The following is a 13,261-nucleotide window of genomic DNA, read 5'->3' as shown; positions in this document are numbered from 1 at the left end:
TGGACCTAAGCAAAGTCAAAACTGCTTCTGGTGCTTTTTCTTGGTGGTGTTGGCTACTTTGCTTTGGCTTGTTTTCGTTTTTCTTTTGGCACAGTCAATTATCTTGCCATTGGTTTAGTTTAGCTTTTCTCAAAATGCTTATTTCTCCCTCTTGAACTAAATCCTTACATTTTATATGCGTACAACTGTTTTTGCCAACCAGTCCCACAGCTGAAAGAAGACATATGCAAGTCAGGAGAAAGAGGAGAAATTTACAAGTTGGGTATGATGAATTAAGAAGTGTTATAACAAAGAAGATGCCTTCAAAAGAGATTCCTTTTGAAGAAAAAGGGTTGATCAACCTTTTGATCTCTTGACTACCAGGACTTATCAATGGTTTGTGTGAGTTTAGGATATAAACTGCTATGTTATGAGCAATTCTTTGATTTCTCCTCCTTGTCTCTGGTGGGACTAGAAAAATCAAAGTCAGAAAAAAAAGTGCATTAAGACATAAAGTGGGGATTTAGACTGTTTTATAGGAACATACTTAACCTCTCTGTACAATTCTCTGTCTGTGTAATGGGGATAATGTATTTAACTACAGCACGAGAAGTCTGAGGATTAATCGGTTAATGAATTCATAGAACCCTGAGCTTGAAAAGTGTGCTCTAAATGTTTCCCATAGAAATTTCTCCATTACCTAAAGAGAGAAGAAGAAAAAAGCTAATTCACTTCTTTAAAGAGCTGTGCAAAATTCCATCAAGAACATAGATAATTAAAGTAATATTAATAGATTTTTAGGTCTTCATATTCCCCTAGAGGCCAGGTGTCCCTGATTTTTTCTTTCCTTTTCCCCTTCAAGTAATGTCCCTGACTCAGTTGTCAAAGACTGAAAGCAGAAGTGCCCCTCTAGCTTTGAACTTCATCCCCACACTGGAGTTGCAAGGTTAAATAAATGGGGTGTTTTTTTTTTTTAATTATTTTAAACTGAGCATAACACTTCAAAAAGATTTTTTTCTCCCCCCTCCCCCGATGTATTTTTAGCCTGTGTGCACTCTTGCCCATGTCTGTTCCTCAGTCCCAGCTGAAGATTTCAAGGGAGACGAGGGTTCTACATTGTTTCTCCCTTGTATTGCAGATAGGGGGAGGAGGTGGTTATTAGAGAGAAGCGCTCTCACTCGCTCGCTCTCTCTGTTTCTCCCTCTCTGGCTGATAGCACTTATCTCTCGCTCTCTCTCCTTCTCCTAGGTGATCCATTTCTAGGCAACGTGCTGGCTGGTGCTGGAGCTGCCAGCTCTCTCTGCATCCCACCAGCAAAGCAAGATCCAAAAGCAACCTGCAGACCATCATCTGCCTTCCTCTGCCTCGCTCCGGGTACTCCTCCTCCTCTCGCTTCTGCCCTGTCCAACCACCACCTTGCGCGACAGAGACAGCACGCTGGGCTCCATTGGCAGATTTATTTTTTTTTTTTCCTCCAGTTGTGGGAAGCGATTTTTCTGAGCGAAGGGTGGGGGGAAATCTCTGCATTACTATCTGCATTACCTTGAAGTTCACTTTGTTTTTTGGCCTCCGGGGGGGCTTTTCCTGCAGGAATCTGGCTGCCGGGAGCGGGATCGCCTGCTCCCTCGGTCGCCCGCTCCTCCCACCTCGCTGAAGGCGAGCTATTTGCTGCGGGCTCCTGGGGCTTCTCCGGCCAAGAGGGTTTGTGGGTGTCTGCTGGCGTGTGCGTGTCTGCCCGTGTGTGTGTCTGCGTGTCTGTGTCTGTGTGCGAGCGTGTGCGTGGTGTGGGTTGGAAGTTGCCGTGCAGCAGCGGGACCGAGCGGATCCCTGGACCCGGCGGAAGGATGGGGATTGTCTGACCAGCAGAGGCGTCTGCTGCCCGCGGCGGCGCCCGGGCTGGATGGATTTGCTGCCGGCGCTCCCAGCAATTCTGGTGCTGCCCAGGAGCCCCGCGAAGTGACGGGGGCTTTCGCCGAGGAGAGAAGCGCTCGGAGCCCCGGGCTCGCTCCCTGACCAGCCGCGGCTCTGCGCCAGCCATCGGGATTTACACGCTCCTCCGGCTGCGCCTCAAACTCTTGGGCTTCCTGCGCCGCGCTGTCCTCCGCGGCAGCACCGTTTGGCGAAGAGATCTGTTGTTATAAAGCCTGGACCTCCGGAGGAGATGGAAGTTTTCTCCCTCATCCTGGTCGTGTCCGTCTGTTGGACTCGAACCTGGAAAGCGGCGATTGCAGATTCAATCATTCATATCGGTAAGGGGGTGCTGCGCCTGCTGGTGCTGCTGGACACTTTTCCAGCTCTCCTTTGCAACCTTTCCTCTCTTGGAAGCTTTTCCCCCTCCCCCCGTAGCCCCACTGTCTTTTATCGCTTGATCGCTTGCTTTTTTTTTGTTGTTGTTGAGTCCTCTCTTAGAATTGCTTTCCACCAGGACCTCAGGCGTCCTCTTTTTCCCCTACCGCGCTGTGTAAAGGTTTCTTGGCGGCGGGGACTGTGCGTGCTTTAGACCTTGAGGTTTTGATGAGGCGGATGATGGGGGCGCCCAGGGCTCGGGCACTTGCCCGGTTCCTCCCCGCCGCCCCTCGGCTCCAGCCTGCCTTCCGCCTGCCCCGGCTCGCCCTGGGCCGGGGGACGCCCCGCGCCTCCCGGTGTTCCTCACACCAGGGCGACAGCCGCGCGAAGCCCCCACCCCCCGCACTTTTCCTCCCTCCCTCCCCGCCCTCCTCTCCCGCGGCGGAACAGGTGGTTTGGCAACGTGAGCGCTTCCCGTGCCGCGGGCGGGGGGCTCCGGCCGCCGGCACCCCCTGCCCGGCCGCCACCGTCTGCGCCTCCCGGAGCCGCCGCTCCCGGCGAGGACAGCGGCCTCCCTCCCCTCCGCCCCGGGAAGGGCAGGGGGCAGCTCGGGTTGATGCCGGAGCACGGCGCTGCCCGCTCTCCCGCCGCCCGTGCCCCTCGCTCCCCGTTATCCCATCGCTCCCCGTGCCATCTCCGGCACGGCTGCCCTCCCTCCCTCCCTCCCTCTCGGCGGGCGCATCCCTGGGAAGCGCTGCCGAGCGGCGCTCGGTTCCCGCGGCCGGCGAGAGCGGGCGGCCCCCCTGGCCGGCCGGGGGTGCTCGGGGAGGGAGCGGAGCGGAGCTGGGAGAGGAGGGCGCTTCCCCCGGGCCGCTCGCCCATCTGCAGGCACCGCACGCAGGCGGAGCGGGGGCGGCAGGACGGGCGGGCGGGCGCCGCCTGCCCCGGGGAAGGGGCATTTCGGGGCAGGGTCCCGCCGGGGCTTCGGGCACGGTCCTGGGGCGGTGCCGGCCCCGGCTGTGGGGCAGCTGCCGCTCTCCCCGCGGTTGCCTTTATAAATATGTCTGCCGGGGCTTGTCGTGGGGATCCGTAGCGGGTTTCTGTGCAAGGGGAAGCGGGGAGAGCGTTTGGGAAGCGCGGCCGTCGGGAGCTTTCCCGCAGGACCGATTTTGGGGCAGCGGTGCGCCAGCCCTCCGTGTGGCTGTCCCCGAGCCCAGGAGCCAGCGCTGCCCTTAGGAACCGCAACTTTACAGGGGTCAGTCCTTTTGGCTGTGTGAGACTGGAGCAGCAAATACTGCACGGGAGGCATCTCTCTATGCCCTCCTTTTAAAGGGAGAAGGACTTTTTAAATTCTTCCCAGTTGCAGACTCTTAAAGCGACACTAGGAGACAGTTACGTCTTAGGGTTTCTTTCCCGAGAGCTTGTAACAAGCGGTTAAATCCTAGGATTTGGGGGGAAATTTTGACTGTGCCGCATATGAGGAGTTTCTTTGCAATCCTCTGTCGCCCATCCTCCCGGCTGAGGCAGCGCTGCTGGGCGAGCCGTGTGCCTTTGCACTGCCGTCAGGGGAGACGGCAGCTTTTCTCCCCTCGTGTTAACGAAAATTTATTTGATTTATTAGTTTTATTTGATAAATGCAACACATTTTAATTATTTTTTAAATAATGCTGTTAGTGATACATCAACGCAGTGAATCCTCACTGAAAGCAAACAAACCCCAACAACCCAAACTAGCAGAGCCAAAGCAGTTGCTTCTAACACAATTTGTCTTGAGAGACAATTAGTACAGTTGACAAGGGGATTAGCTCTTTTTATAGACCGCTTTATGCTGCCATGAAAATGGCAAGCTGTATAACTGGTACACAGAGCTTTACATCTACTAAAATGAATACTCTGAAAATAAATTACCTGAAATCAGAACTAACAGTAAATGAGTACACAGCTAAATATTCCAAGTTGTACAGCTCACAGATGAAAATTTGGCCCCAAGTAACACCACTGTATTTTGTGACCTGATCTTCTGACCCCTTTTTGCTTTCTTCCACTTGTATGAAATAAATTTATGTGTAAAATATGTAGGCATAAGTAAAAAACTGTATTTATTTAAATGAGTGAGAAAAAGCAGTAGCAGGGTACTCTATGAAGAAATTAACTACAGAAGAACTTACAAAGCCAAAGAAAAAACCAAAATGCTCAGTTCAAGGGAAAAGAAATACTACTAGTGGTAGTTCTGATGCCTTAGGCAACAGACAGAATACATGCATTATCTTTTTTTCATTCTGCAGTGCTAAGATATTCAAGTGGAAAATATTTTCCCATGTTTGAGAGGGGCAGATGGTCATAAGAAATAACATAAGAATAACCTGTGCATACCCTTTTCCTAATAGGGCATACTTTTTTCAATATAATGCACAAACTCTCTTGCTTGCCTATGTTTTATTTTATGTGTTTCCTGTAAAAGGATGCTTTCTGTCTCAAAGTGTTTTATCAGTCCTCTCTTAGACAATGCCAAAAAAATGTTACCATTTAGTGAGTAGACATTAACAACTTGGTGATGTCAGTGGGAGGGATACAGTGACTGGTATCTGTGATAATGCCTTTTCATATTCCTGTCTCCTGTGTACAGATTGTGGTTTTGATCTCTAGAGAAGGTCTGTGCATATGTACATGTGCACATTTAAAAAGAAAGGTTTTCCTGTATCATATTTTAAACATTGGTGGAGCTGCTTATAGCCTGTACGTTTCTGCTGCCCTGCTATTATAAATAGGAACTGGCAGTTCAGAAAGACTACATTAAGCACTCTTGTGAAAATGGTGAAATGAATCGACTCCACTATAATTTTCCTTACCCTTATATAAAAAAGAAAGGGGCAGGGTTACCATGTCAAAACTGTGCAATCCTGTATTATGCTGCTTCTCTCAGCCCATGCATTGATTGAGTAATTTCATCAGTCCCACATTACTTGATTGCTTAGAAGTTTCCTAATGATCTGTATGCTGTAGGAAGAATCTGAAAGTCGTGAGTGGAATGGTAATGATTCTGTGTTTTATGAGGCTATTCAAAAAGTCGCTCTGATTTATGTAGCTCGAAAGCTCCCAAGTCTTTGAGATTAGCCACGCTGCCTGATAGTTCCTTCATACATCAGTTGTCCCACACTCCCCACTCCCTAAACAGGAGTTTGGAACAGTGTTTTAATTAAGCAGGAATTAGGTGGCATTCCTTGTCAACCACACAATTTGCCTATGCTTTGTATCTTCTACTGCTGATAGTCTCGTGCTTTTATATTTTGTACTTTGTGCTCCTTATTTTCCCTTGATAAATTCGCAGTAATGCATCTGTTCATGCTTATGGATTTCCTATTGTGTCTCTAGAAACACATAGGCAGATATATGTGTATTGGGTGCTGCAAAATCACCCAGGGCAGCAGGCACATGGTGTGGTACAAAAGTTTTGCTGAAAAAATACTCTACAGGATTTTTGAAGGCTGATCTAGTTCAGCCTCCCTGACTACCTCAAGTTAGTTTTTATGTTTATCAGTAACTTTAGTCATACACAGTCAACTGTGTATTGCCCTTGGCGTTTTTTATTTTTAATGGAAATTTCATAAATAGATATAGCTATGTATTATATATGCTTCTACATACATCTGGTTTTAATGTATTTATAGATAAAAGTTTTTTTTCCTGAGAGAGAAAATCAGTTCTGCCCTTACCTTACTCCTCTCAGCTTTGTAGGCCAGGACTGCTGCATTCCTTTTATTGCACAAGTTCTCAGCATTGCTGGATCCTGAGTTTTGGCTCACACCTTTAAGCTCTTCTGTACCATGTTAATGATATCAAGGCAATTCCAGCATGGGGTCTATTGCTTGTTTCTTCTCTGGATGTTGGTGGTGACTAAAATGTATTTTTTTCTGTAAAAAGGAAAGGAATTCTTGTTGTTTGGTGGGATGCCTGTCTCATTTCTTCTTGTAAGCTGATGTGCTACAGTGCAGCTGGGGTTGTGTTGTGAATTGGTAATAGGAATTTAATTTGCTGTGCTATTGGTGAAGCCTCATTAGGAGGTATGTAGTGCACGCCACTAACTGTTCATTACAGTACTCTCACATACATTTGTAAAGCACAAGAGAAGCAAGCAAAACAGATTTATTAAAACCAAATAAATCTCTGTGTGCCTGTAGTGTCTGCAGGGGAGCACTCGGGTCCCTGTTGTCCCTGCTCTAGGATGTGAGGAGGTTACTTGCTTATTTTAAACACACCTCTGAGTGAGTCCTGGAACCCGGAGTGCTTGGGCTGAGCAGCCAGGAGCTCTATTAGTAACTCTGTTCCACTTAAATGCTCAGCCTGCGTGACAACCTCCCTGCTTATGTGTGCCTTGTTTCCGAAACACTTTCCCAGGTGCTTGGATTTGTGGCAGCGCTTCAGGCCCTGTGATGTGTGTTAGTTACTCTGTAGCTGAAGAGGGGTGACTCTGCACGCCATAGATTAGGGTTTGCCATCATCCAAAGGTGTGTTTGCCATTAGGTGTCACTGCTTTCTGGAGTGTTTCTTAGTCATCATCAGGGCCTGATCCAGAGTCTGTCATAATCCAGGTGAGTGGCTAAGTTGACTTTGGGAGATTTTAAACTGAGCCTGTGGATTGCTGACTGCAGCAGGCAGCTCCTTTTCATGTTCTTAAATAACTCTTAGTGTTATATCAGGTTCTTTGTCCTTGATAAAGGCAGAGTAAAAAAAAAAAAAAATCAGCCATCCGTTTTCAAGTGGTGCCCTAACAAATGTCTGACATGGCAATCACTGCTGCTGCTCTGTGCTTTCACATGACTACTTATGGATGCACTGAGCCTTTATTCTCACAATGCCATCTCTGAAAAAACACACTGGAGAAAAATCTTTCAAGACTGTGACTACATAAACCTACCAACTAAGGTTCATTTAACTTAATGAACAAAGGCATTAAGTATGGGTCTCTTCTACTCCCTGGCCCTGGAAAGCAAGTGGTATTGGCAAGAGATGACTTCTGGAAGCCATTAGGTTACTCCCTAGATATAGACTTGAACTTACAACATTTTCTTCCATTTGATATATAGCTATCTATAATCTGCCATGACAGCCTGGTTTTGGCTGAAATTTATTGGAGGCTTTTCCCTTTTGAGTTGAGGTTTGTATTTTCACTCTTTGTTACTGCTACTCTACTGCTTGACTTTTTTTTTTCAGCACAGGAAGAAATGGTTTTAAAAACAGTTTATGTGAAAGAGTAGTTATATTTGGCCATCAGTTTCTAATAAATTTTCTGAATTACCTGGTTTATTTATGAGAAGATGGTAACACTCTTTCCACCTACACACAATCCAAACATATATTTATCTTCAGTGTTTAAAAACTTACTAGGCACAGATAGTACTGTTGATGTTTGGACTTACAAGTGACCAATGAGAGAAGGAAATAGTATTCTAATATTTTGAGCAATTATGAGAAAATTATCAAACTTTGAGCACACGTTTTGCACATATATTATGAAACATAGTATGTGCCAAAGATTGACTTCATGTGATACATTAGTAATGAGGCAAATTCAGATACCTTTCTGCATCTGCAAATTCAGTTGTCACTTTCTTTTTTCAGTTAGATTTGAATTCCAGAAGAAGTCAGTTGTTATCTAAGCTGGGGAAATTTTGAAGAAAAACTTGACTTGAGATTCAGTCTTGGCTTGTATGTCAAAGCAGCTGCACACCTGTGCATCCTATGAACTTTAGACTCCAGTTCATGGCTCTGCTCATGCTCAGTCCCATCTATGAGAGCCCAGATAAAGTTTGTGCTACCTACAAGTGCCAGGAGACAAGCATGACTGTCACAGCCCAAGAGCAAAGCACAGCAGGCAGGTTGCTGGCACCCTGACAGAGTGGCTGGGAGCTGCTCATCACAGCTCATGTTTCTTTGATGTGTTCTGTACCCCTGGCTTGCCGTGTAGCCACTGGCTTCCTACAGGGCTTCTTGCACACAGATGCATTTCCTCTCCTTCTCTGGTGCTACATTATCCTCCTGCACCATGTATTAAGTCCATGAGGACGTAGTTGCTGTCCTGTTGCTTGCAGTAGTTACCAAAATGAGCTGTGTTGGTTGGTCTTGGAGTGATGTTGACCGTGGCTTTGACTCATCTAGGCTGGCAGGCTGTATTGGAAAAGGTGCAATACTGAGGGGGTGCAGTGTGGCATGGGGTGTGTGGTAAAGGCATGTTGGGTCAGTTTGATGGAGTGATGGTTAATCCATCCTCAACATCAGGTAAGGAAGGCCTGGGCAAAGCCTTCTGGGTCAGCTTTTAGCTGGTTTGTGCATTTGATGCAGCACGTGGGGAAGAGGAAGTGCTGTTGTCAACCACTACAGATGCAGAATATAATTGTGTGTTATTGTCATGGTAATTTAAACATCTAGACAGAAATGGAAGGAAGAGTGATTGAGGAAAATGTGTCTTTCTTGCTGTATCTTTGTGAATTTCCCAGGAGCACCATCAGGGCAGTTTACTCTGCTATTCTTCTATACAAGTGTCAGGCTTTGGTTTCTGGCTGTTGTTGGCCAAGAAGTTGTGAGAACTGATGGAGTTAAGGGAAAGATTCTCCTGTGCCTGCAACCACTATAATTAATAAAGACTTATGTGACTTGGAGACTCGCAAGTGATCTCTCTAACAGGCAGGACACAGGCTGAAATTGAAGGTTAGTAAATGAAATGTTCTGGTGCTTGGATGCTAGTTCTGAAATCTGGCAAGGGAGCACATTTGATGTTGTGCACTGCTGTAATTTTGTAAGGTTTAGAATTTATGTCCTGGTTTCAGTGATAACATACTTAATTCAGAGAAGGAGGTATTTTGTGTTCCGTATTGTACCACAGAGTGCACTTCAGCTGGAGAGACTTCTTCCTGCTTTGGTGTGGGGCTCACCACAAAAGCTCAAGGCAGGGATATTCTGAGAGCTGTGAGAGAAGCGCTCATAAAAAGTGACCCTTAGGTAAAGAGAAAGGATAATAGAGTAACTACAGCATTTCTGTGCAGCGCTGAAGTTATGGTGGAAGAGGTGGTACAGAGACTATTACTCTACTTTTAGTCAACTGTAAACTGATGGATTTGTAAGAGCAGGGCTAGATGTAAAGTACATTTCCATTATACACATTAGTTGTGGAATGGTGGGGGAGTAGGGTAGAAAAGAAATGATGAAAGGGAAAAAGTTTCTTGAAAGTTGTGCTGGGTTTATCTGACAAGCTCTATACTCAAGAGGAAATTGAAAAAGAAAATGAGTAGAAATGCAAGGAGGGGAAGAAAATAAGATATCAAAGGCAAAAGCCACTAGTTCTGTCTGTTTCTATTTCTTTGGGAGCTGTATAATATTCCTGTAAATGCTATGCTCAGTGGAAAAGTCCTGAACCAGAAAGGAAAAAAAAATGTCAGGAGAAGAATTTAAATGAGGAGTTATATGGGTATTTTAATGTAGTAGATAACACTCTGTGTTGAAATGCTAATTATTCCTAATTGTTATATTTGCTTTACCCATGAATAAAATATCACATATCTAATAAAATATGCAGTGAAAATAACTGTAAAATTCCTCTTGGAGCCTTTCATGCAGATTTAAAGGATTTAATACCTTATTTTTTCATTGCTTTTTAAAACATTAACTTTCTGTAATCAGTTGGATTGCTAAGGCCAATATCCAGTGAACCTAACAGTAATTGCTTGTTTTGCAGAACAATTTTTTGTTAGTCCAACCATATCTTTCTCAGAGGCTTAAATCGAGATGGTGATTTCATTATAATAATTCACTTGCGATAAATCAAAATCAAATAGCACTGCTCCAGTGCTGTGGAAAGGAGCTCCAGATGAGAGCTCTGGAGAGAGCAGAGGATGGCAGAACAGCAGACCTGAATGCCAGGCTTGGATTTGCTATGCCAAATTTTAACCTACACAGATATATCAATTTTGCAAACCCATTTTGAAATAGAGAAATGTAACTTTGCACAGGGTGGGCTTCCCTGCCTTGGGATGCCAACTCCAGACCTGTGTTTGGGACCCAAACCTGATGACAGACTTGCTTTGGTTTTAAAGCACGGAGGAACTCAGTCAAGCTCAGACTCCTGAGCCCTTGGGATGTTTTTGAGATGTCAGTTGTATTTCTCAGGTGCCAGGACTCCACTGCAGAGTTATCTCACAGATTACAGTCAGTGTTAATACTTGCCTGGCTGGGCTGAAGGCACACAGTGGGGGTATCTCTAGACCAAGTATTACCAAGCAAGGATGTTTCTTTTTGTTTATCCTTTGCCTTCTTGCAAAGTCTTTATAGTCTTCAACTTAAACATTTGAGAAACATTAAAAAACCATTTAATGTACTAGAGGGTTGTCAAAGGGAAGAAGACAGTAAAGAAGACACAGTTCTTGCTCAGTGAGGCCACTGTAGAGTAGTGGCAGTGTGTGGCCAGGGCACAGTGTGGGCTTGCATTGTTAAATGCAAGTGAAAGTGATAGCTGTTTAGGTCATATTAAAATGCATTTATTGCTCTCTTTCACTGTTTCTGTTAGTTTCTTTCTCTCTCATATTCACACTTGGCTCATGGCAAGAAGTTGTGATGGTCACTGTGTTTTATGCTCTTAAATATCTGCTTTTAATGTCCAGTAAGGAAAAAGTTAAGCACGCCATAACACAGATATCTATTACTTGAATAAAACTGTTTTTTCTCTGGAAATTTCTCTGGAATTCCACTTACTTGACCTCTTTTGAGGTCAAATACACCTCAAAAAGTTGGTTATAGTTCTTAGAGGTAGTCTTCCTTTGGCTTTCCTCTTTGTGAATAAATATGCTGAAGCAGTATTGAAGTATATCCACTAATGCATTTGCTGTAAATATCTTTAAAACATTACTATTCTGGAGGTGTTCTAGCTCCATGCTACTGGCTGATAGCAAGCACTGGGGTATGTATTGATGTATGCATCTACAATATATAAATACACACTTTTTCATTAATACGAAGGACTATTGAAAATACTTGACTGGATTTTTCTGTAATTTGGGATGGCATTACTTTCCACCCTAGGTAACAACATGAAGATTTGGGAGCCTTTTTGCTTGCAGGCAGGAAGCCACAACGTGAATACAAGGAGTGAAATGCCCCCCCACACTGTGCTGGAAGCTGTACAAATATGAAACAAAAAGTTGGCTGTCAGGAGATTTGAAGCTGAAGTGAAAGAGAGGGCTTGGATCTCTCTGCAGCTCAGTTTGTACACCTGGAGACTCTGTGTCTTTTGAGAGGCAGATTCACTCATTGATGTTTGTGAGTGATCACTTTGGGTACAAAGGGATGAAAGCAGGTGGGAATGTCTACAGGGATGTCCTGTCAGGGCAGGGCTGCATGGCTGATATCAGAAGTTCATGATCTGGGGCTGTGAGGTGAAAGAGCTGACAAGAAATTAAGGGCAGCAATGTGTTTGTAACTATTGCCTACAATATGTTATTTCCAGTAACATTGATAAAATTGGCCAAATAGAAGCAATCATCACCTCATCAGCTGCCACCATGTTCCTCTATGGGTTTACCTAGTACAGGAGTAATGCCCATGCCTACTCTCACTCTAGGTAGGAAGAAAACACCCCTGTTTTGGAAAGTGGAACAATATATGTTGCAAAATTCCCTACTTAGTTTGAAAGAGATATATAAATACAGTCAGCGATTCTGCAGCTATCTGCAGCCTCCTTTGGTAGTCCCGTAAGGTTTTTGTATTGCTGCGGAAATATTAGTGAAATAATCTGGAGAAATTATTATCTAGCTCCTCAAAGTAGCTCTCCTGTTCTGGAATTGGATTGCGTCCTGGAGATACATGAGAAATTTGATACATGAGATACATGCACATTTACCTGGAAAAGTTCTCCCATTTTTGACAGCGTTGTAAAGAGTATAGGGCCTGTGTTAAATGAAAGGGCTGAAGGCAGTGGGCAGGAAAAAAACATGTTCTGTGCCACAGAACTGCTGTGGGGAGTGTTCTAGTGATGCTTTTTATGTGGGAGCTTTGGAAAGTGATTGGAGGGTTGTGTTCAGCAGTGGTGGGAGTTGGCTGGGTGGTCAAGGGATGCAGGAAACATTGCGGGGTTAGCTTGAGTGATGGGCAGTGCAGGATACCTTCAGAAAATAGCAGGAAATGTTATGTGGTTTGGAAACTGAGCTTTATGTTTGGGGCAGGCCTTGTAGGGGAGGTATATGTCTAAGCATGCGAGAAAAGTTGGGAAATCCAGAGGAAGAAAGGACTGGAATGGCACAAATATGACTGAAAAGCTTAATAATACAATGCAAATGGTGCTTTGAGAACAATATAGCTAGAAGATAATATTAAGTTTTAAAGAAACTAAATTACAGATTAGAAAATAGGATTGCTTCTCCCTGTCTAGCCTCTATAGTTGTACCATAAAGCATTTCTTTTGTGTGATAGATCTTAATTTTTTGGGTTTTTTCGTCCAATAATTGTACCTGGTTACTTGGCAGAGACGTAAGATCCATTTTACCTTTTTATTGTCTTAATACCATTGTACACAGATGCAGACAATGAGTACTGAAGTGTCAGCTTCCACTCCTCTCCTCCCAGGGTAACTCTGAGTGTATTGTACCTTCCTGTGCCTTGACACTCTTAGCATTTTCTTTCATAGGCTGGTCTGTGCCATGCCTCCTTTTAAACCCAGCTTCTGTGGCTGGTGAGTAGGAGGAAGGGACACAGCCACAGCTTCTGCTCCCTGGACTTTTGACCTAATTTAGGGAGGGAGGAAAGGGTAAATAATGCAGCCTGCTTCTGGATGCACAGCCTGCCGTGACTTTCACGGAATGAGGGGGCGAGTGCTAGCTTTCTCCTCATCTCAAATAGCTGCATAGCTTGCTTTCAAAGTTACATCTTTCTTCAGTGAAGCTCCAGAGTGGTGAGTGGATCTCCTTTCACACTTATCTTGTGGCATATGTCCTCATTTGGTCTGGTTTTCTGT

General features: G+C 44.9%; 1 protein-coding gene across 4 annotated transcripts in view; it reads left to right on the top strand.

Moving 5' to 3' along the window:
• The first annotated feature begins 1,958 nt into the window (after nucleotides 1-1,958).
• Nucleotides 1,959-13,261, top strand: part of GRID2 (glutamate ionotropic receptor delta type subunit 2) — a 678,620-nt gene continuing 667,317 nt past the window's right edge. For 3 of the 4 annotated variants that reach the window (XR_009114469.1, XM_058024555.1, XM_058024556.1), the window contains exon 1: nucleotides 2,047-2,228. Coding sequence is in view for 3 of the 4 variants with exons in the window: in XM_058024555.1 (XP_057880538.1) it covers nucleotides 2,141-2,228 (88 nt within the window). In the remaining variant the exon portion in view is untranslated. Of the gene's footprint in view, nucleotides 2,229-13,261 lie in introns of all 4 variants that reach the window. The other variant, XM_058024557.1, reaches the window with a different exon arrangement.

Source organism: Melospiza georgiana, chromosome 5 (assembly GCF_028018845.1).
Source record: "Melospiza georgiana isolate bMelGeo1 chromosome 5, bMelGeo1.pri, whole genome shotgun sequence".
Taxonomy (NCBI): Eukaryota; Metazoa; Chordata; class Aves; order Passeriformes; family Passerellidae; genus Melospiza; species Melospiza georgiana.
Note: the sequence above shows the minus strand (reverse complement) of the source record. Positions and strands in the feature narration are given on the sequence as shown.